At 62.4% G+C, this 6,439-nt stretch overlaps 2 protein-coding genes across 2 annotated transcripts in view; one reads left to right on the forward strand and one right to left on the reverse strand.

The window, feature by feature from the left end:
* The window catches only part of MUC5B (mucin 5B, oligomeric mucus/gel-forming), a gene marked incomplete at its 3' end in the record, with an annotated part of 26,782 nt that extends 21,431 nt beyond the window's left edge, over positions 1-5,351 (reverse strand). Inside the window, exons 1-6 of the mRNA XM_007959151.2 lie at positions 5,305-5,351; positions 4,195-4,435; positions 3,543-3,782; positions 955-1,111; positions 425-553; positions 1-138 (exon numbers count right to left, since the gene is read on the reverse strand). The exon at positions 1-138 is cut by the window's left edge and continues 1 nt beyond it. Of these exons, the coding sequence (XP_007957342.2) occupies positions 1-138; positions 425-553; positions 955-1,111; positions 3,543-3,782; positions 4,195-4,435; positions 5,305-5,351 (952 nt within the window). The remainder of the gene's footprint in view (positions 139-424; positions 554-954; positions 1,112-3,542; positions 3,783-4,194; positions 4,436-5,304) is intronic.
* Positions 5,352-5,780: 429 nt separating this feature from the next.
* On the forward strand, positions 5,781-6,373 carry LOC122152092 (pre-mRNA-splicing factor CWC25-like; the record flags this gene model as incomplete). The annotated part of the gene is made up of 2 exons (XM_042783488.1): positions 5,781-5,885; positions 6,306-6,373. Coding segments are annotated over exons 1-2 (173 nt in total), but the record flags the coding sequence as incomplete, so codon positions are not given.
* Positions 6,374-6,439: the final 66 nt, after the last annotated feature.

Consider the following 6,439-nt stretch of genomic DNA (forward strand, 5'->3'; position numbering starts at 1 on the left):
GGCAGTTCTCAGTAGTGGGCACATTGGCGTTGACCTCGTAGTAGTTTCCGTCCTCATCGTAGCAGCCGCACTGGGCCACACACTTCATCTGGTCCTCACTGAAGAAAGGCTTGCTGGGTGGGCACTTGGGGTAGCAGCCTGTGGCGGCGGGGGGGGGGGCGCGCTCACTCAGGACCCTTTAGCCCTTGCAGGTCAGGGGGCGGTGTTGCCCCCACCTTCTACAGGCTCTGTCCTCTGCTGTCCTGGGGGCCGGGGCAGTGTCCCGGGGAGATGGGAACAGGCAGTGCTCTGGGCAGATGGGACGGGGCAGGGGAGAGAGCGGGCAGATGACGAGAGGGACGTTCGGGTAGACCGGGGCTGCGTGGCCCACGGGACTGTCCCCTGGCCACCTCCCCTCCACCCACGGGAACCGTCCGCCCCTCACCTTCCAGGCCGGGCAGGTCAAGGAGGCAGCGCCCGCTGGGGTTCCGGCAGGTCCGCATGCAGGGCGCTCCGCACGGCTGGTAGTGCCACTCACACTCCCCGTGGGGGTTGTAGTAGTCGCAGAACAGGGCTGAGGGCAGGAAGGCGGGCTCAGCACGCCCTCCTCCCCGTGGTGGGCGGCGCAGCGCTTGCCATTCTCGGAGTCTGCTCGGTGGGGGTCTGGGCCTCAGGGCCCGGGATGGGGATGTGGGGGGCGCTGCTTCACTTTTAGTCCTGCACTTGCAGTTCCTGCTCCTTGCTAAGCCGTGTCGTTTAGGACGGATCTGTCTGGCTTTATACCTACATATAACCCCAGTGGATGTGCACACACCCGTGTACGTGTGCAAGCATGTTAGGCTCTGTATGTGTGTGCATGTGCGTGCGCGCCAGGCCTGCGGGCTGGGGTGCAGGGACAGCTAGATGCAACGAAGTTGCAGCCCCACCCCTCCTGCAGCCCCGCCCCTTCAGCACCACCGTCAGACCCCGACTCACGGCAGACGTCGGGGCGGCGCCAGGACACGCACACGCCCGCGTCTTGGCAGGCCTGCGCGTAGGCGGCCACGGCGGTGCAGAAGCACTCGCAGTCGCCGCCCGAGTCACAGGCACAGGCATCCCTCACGCAGGCCTCGTAGTACTTGGTGGAGTCGACCTGTGAGCAGAGATGGCCGCAATGACTTCGGCAGAGGACAGCCAGACCCTAGGCCAGGGCCTCTGAACACATCCCTTGACCCTTGAGCATTGGTGTCTCAAAACGCCACCACTGGATTGGAGGCCTGTGGTCCTGGGGCCGGGGCTACGTTCTCTCCATCCACCCTGACCACTCACCTGTGTGCTCAGGAGCCTTCTCCCAGGTCCCAGGCTCCACTCCCCACCACACCCGCCCTGTGGTCCCACTACTTAAACCTGCTCCTGTGGCTTCCAGGCCTCTACCCCCCCTCCCAGTGTCTCCCTGTCATTCTGGCCTCCTGGCTGGCTTCCAGCCCACTGCCCTGCCCACCTCGGCCTACCTTGACCATTTCCTCCCTGGAATGCTGCCCCCCCAATAGCCACAGGTCTCCCCACAACACTCAGGGCTCCACTGGAGAACCACCTCCAATCCCACTGCCCTCCTGTCTAGTGTGTACCTGTCTTGGATGCAAGCTGTCGAGGGCACATGTATCCCTTGCCCAAGGCTGTGAACTGAGGACACACCTGCTCCCCACAGGGCCCTTGATAGGGTCCAAGAGGCTGAGCCTGAGCCGGGACCTCTAGGGCAGGCACTTCGCACAGTGTCCCCGTGAGCACACTGTTAACCTTCTCCTGACCCATGGGGCGCCCCCTGAACCCACACACTGCCACACACCTGCCTGGGGTGCACCCTGGTTGGACCCAGTGAAGCCTGGGTCTTGCTTTTGCCACCACCTCCAGGCAGTCTCATCTGACCCTGGAATTGGCCTTGGCCTGCTCATAAAGGATTCTCGGGGCTAGTAGCAGGGACACCAAGAGGGGTGTTGGTGACCTCTCGAGAGACAAACTGTCGAGGGCAACTGAGGGGCTCTCGTGGCAGCCGAGACCTGTTAGCTGCCAACTCTTCCTTCTCTGCCACCATCCAAAGTCTGGGATGACGACGCTGTGTTCATAAGTGGCCATTTAACTGCCTGTTAACGTGAAGTGTGTGCCAGGCCAGGGGGCGGCTCGAGTGGGGAGGAGCTGGCTAATGGGTGCGGAGCGTGTCTTGCGGGTGACGGAGGCAGCTGGGACATGGACTGCAGTGGTGGCGACACAAGGCCAGTGTACTTCAAGCCACTCACTGAGCTGCAGCCTCGGGAACAGCTAAGGGCGTGAATTCACCGCAACGGAAGAATAAATGAGACAATCTTTGCAGAGCTCCCCCCGAGGCCTCGGCATGGTCAGGCTGAAGGGGCCCCAGCCTATCTTGTTGGCTCTGGGGTTCGGGCAGTCTCAGGGTGTGGGTGACAGTGATGAGGCCAGCCTGGGCAGGCCTTGCTCGGGGCTCCCGCACTCACCCACACCAAGAGCCTGTGGGTGGGACCTGTGGCCCGTTTGCAGGGAGATCTGGGGAGACCAAGGATTTGCTCAGGAAGAGGCCAGAAAGCAGGGGAGACCTGGCCACGGTCTGTGCCAGGCCTGGGAGCTGCTGGTGGCTGGTTCAGCCCCATGACCCGGGTGATGGGCTGAACTGCATCCCCTAGACAGTAACATGGGAGCCCTAGCCCTGTATCTGTGAATACCACCGTATATGAAAATAGGGTTTCTTTTGTTATGCTAACGAGTGCGTGTGGGAGGCGGGCAAGTCCTCAATCTAGTCCCTCTACATGGTGTGGGCTGCCCCTGGAGCCAACTCCTGGAGACCACGAAGCAGAAGGAGATGAAACCGACTCGTGGAGACCCCATGAAACAGAAGGTGAGTCTGACTCCTGGTGGTGGTTGTTGGTATGTGCCGTCAAGTTGGGCCCGACTCATAGCTACCCCTCCTTGGGTATCCGAGGCAGTATCACTACAGAAGTAGTTGCCTCCTGTTCCTTCCGAGGAGTGGCTGGTGGGTTTGAACCGCCAGCCTTCTGGTGAGCAGTCGAGTGCCTTAGGCACCGCGCCACCAGAGCTCTGCTGACTCACGGAGACCCCATAAGACAGAAGGAAAGGAGTCTGCCTGACGAAGATCCCGTGAAGCGGAAGGAGACACTGCGGGCCCTGAGCCCTCTTCCCGAGGGCCGCCGTGCGTGAGTGACGTCTTACAAAGAGGAGCCCGGAGCAGAGACCCACTCGGGGAAGCAGTGCCACATAAGCGCTGCCAAGGATTGCCACAGGCCCCCCAGGAGAGAGGCCACAGCAGGAACCGGCCTGGCCAGGCCCGGGTGTGACTTCTAGCTTCCTGACTATGTGAAGATAAAGCCTCCCCCGCGGTTTTGGTCTGGCAGCCCCAGGACACGGACATCCTGTGAACCCAGGGCTGTGCGTGGGCTCCACTCTCAAAGGCCTGCCGCGTGTGCAGCCCAGCTACCCCTGGGAAGGAAAGGGCACAACCCCGCCAGCCCCACCCCAAGCCCCTGCCTGCAGGGCCCTGTTGCCCCGAGCCCCACCTGAGACCGGCAGGCGGCGAAGGTGGGGCTGTGGAGGATGCTGCATTGCTTCTGGGCCCAGGACTTGCGGTACGGGTTGGTGGTGCAGGGGTCCCTGGGCACACGGGCGTCCGGGCAGGACGGGGAGAACTTCCAGCTGTTGCCAAACTCTAGCACGTCGCCCACCACAGACTGGCTCCGCGTGGTGAAGTCGTTGATGGCGTTGCCGTCAAAGTTGCCACATAGCCCGCACACCTTCCCCTGCACACAGGTGAGGACAGATGGAGCAGGCAGAGCTGAGACGACACACAGGTGGCCAACCACAGGAGGCAGCGCGGAGCTGGGCCTGGGGTGACCACAGGGCACCTGGTGCCTCCAGCAGCTCCCTAGGGACCTGCCCAGTGAGTAAGCTGGGCAGGTGGACAGGTACCTGCTCCCCCATCAAAGCGCTCAGCCCAGCAGGTGGGGCCACAGTGGACTGGGCGGTCACTTCCCCAGCAGGACGGTTCCCCGGGCGCCTGTCTCTTGGTTTCAGCTCTGCCCTGCACCTTGGTGGAGCCACCCCAGTCCCAGGGCTTTCCTGGGGACGATCAGCCCATTGGCGTTGATCAGGCAGGGTTTGGGTGGGTCTCGGGGCAGCCACGACAGGGCTGTCGAGCCAGCCCGAGCTCACCTTGTAGGCTGGGTGCAGCTTGATGAATATGCTGGTCTTGCGGTCCCAGGACACGACCAGCCCGATGCGGGCCTCGATGACCAGGTAGATGCCCATGTAGCGTAGTTTGTAGGGCAGGTTTCCGCCAGGCCCCCTCTCCACCACCTTCAGGTGCCCCTCGGTGAGGATCAGCTCGTAGCTCTGCAGAGGGAGGTGGGGCTGCAGGGAGCTGGTGGGCAGCTCTGGGGCCCCTGGAGAGGACCTGAGCCCAAGCCACAGCAAGCAGGCCCAGGTGTAAGGGTGAGCTGGGCTCCTGAGACCTTCCCAGCGAGCCTGAGGTGAGGGGCTGGTGGGAAGGGCAAAGCCAGCAGACTTGGGCTGTCCAAACCCCGCTCCTTCCAAAGACAGGACTGGCCATACATGGGCTCCTGGGAGGGGGCTGCTAAGCCCGTCCTGTCCAAGAGCAGTGGTCTTGCACACACTCCTTAGGACAGCTCAGAACCTATGCTGACCACATGGTCTATGGTGGGGACATGGGCCACATCACATGGTCTTGCTAACAGCGCAATTATGGTGGCAGCCTCAGGCCACACGGTGTCAGCTTGCCCTCTCGGGGGGGCTGGAGACTGAGCACTGGAGGTCAGCCTCCTGCGTGGTCAGCAACACCTATGTGACTGACCTCCAGTAGAAACCCTGGCCAGAGGCTCAGGGGAGTGTCCCTGGTTCACACGTGTGGTCCCACATCACTGTGGGGGTAGGAACCCTGTCCTGACTCCAGTGGGCATGGACGCTGCACACTCACGCCTGGGCCTGCTCGCCCTGCCCCGTGGGCCTCTTCCCTCTGCTGTCTCTACTGGGCCATTTTACTGGTCCTTGACCCTGTAATGATGGTGCCGCTGAGGGCTCCCCAAGTCCTGTGAGCCTTGCCAGTGAATCGTTAACCTGAGGGTGGTCTGGAGGATCCAACACAGAAGCTGAGTGAAAACAGTGGTGGGCGAGGGGGCTGGAGGGGCCCCGTGCCAGCAGAGGCACCGCCACACGCAGCAGGGCAAGGGAAGGCCGCGGTGGACTCGCTCCCTCCACGCCCCACTCCTCCGTCAGGCCCGCCACCTCCAGGCAGCTCCGTCCCACCCGTCCCCAGCATTGCCCCCACTGACCCCTGAGTGCTGTGCAGGCATCATGCCCACACTGCCCCGGGCAGCAGGGACATCCGCTGGCCACAGGCCTGCTTTCCACCATGAGGATTCTGACCCCTGTGCTGGAAGTGGGGATTCCTTGGTCCATCAGCTTGAATGGTGGCCCCCAAATGACGTGTCCATATCCTAAGCCCAGAGGCCTGTGGCTAAAGTTATTTAGAAAAGAGTCTTTGTGGACATGATGTTAGAGCTAAGACCACACCCTCCTGCATTAGGGTGGCCCTGAGTCCAACCATGGGTGTCCTTAAGAGAGACACGCAGGGGAGAGACAGAGGGAGGGGAGAGACAGGGAGGGAAGAGAGACAGGGAGGGGGGAGAAGAGGCGGAGGGAGGGAGAGGCAGAGGGAGAAGAGAGACAGAGAGTGAAAAGAGAGGGAGGGGAGAGATGGAGGGGAGAGATGGAGGGGAGCGATGGAGGGGGAAAGATGGAGGGAGGGGAGAGACAGGGAGGGAGGAGACGGGAGGGGAGAGAAGAGACAGAGGGAGGGAGAGGCAGAGGGAGAAGAGAGACAGAGAGGGAAGAGAGAGGGAGGGGAGTGATGGAGGGGAGAGATGGAGGGGGAGAGATGGAGGGGGAGAGATGGAGGGAGGGGAGAGACGGAGGGGAGAGAAGAGACAGAGGGAGGGAGAGGCAGAGGGAGAAGAGAGACAGAGAGGGAAGAGAGACGGAGGGGAGTGATGGAGGGGAGAGATGGAGGGAGGGGAGAGACAGGGAGGGGAGAGAAGAGGCAGAGGGAAGGAGAGGCAGAGGGAGAGGAGAGACGGAGGGGAGACAGGGAGGGAGGAGAAACAAAGGGAGGGGAGAGACGGAGGGGAGAGACAGAGGGGAGCGATGGAGGGGGAGAGATGGAGGGGGAGAGAGGGAGGGGAGAGAGACAGGGAGGGGAGAGATGGAGGGGAGAGACAGAGGGAGGGGAGAGAAGAGACAGGGAGGGAGAGGCAGAGGGAGAAGAGAGACAGAGGAAGGAGAGACGGAGGGAGGAGAGACAAAGGGAGGGGAGAGAGTGGGGGAGAGATGGAAGGGGAGAGATGGAGGGGAGAGACGAAGGAGAGGGAGAGACAGGGAGGGG

This window comes from Orycteropus afer, unplaced genomic scaffold, assembly GCF_000298275.1.
Source record: "Orycteropus afer afer isolate SDZICR_OR568_19922 unplaced genomic scaffold, OryAfe1.0 scaffold01635, whole genome shotgun sequence".
Classification (NCBI taxonomy): domain Eukaryota; kingdom Metazoa; phylum Chordata; class Mammalia; order Tubulidentata; family Orycteropodidae; genus Orycteropus; species Orycteropus afer.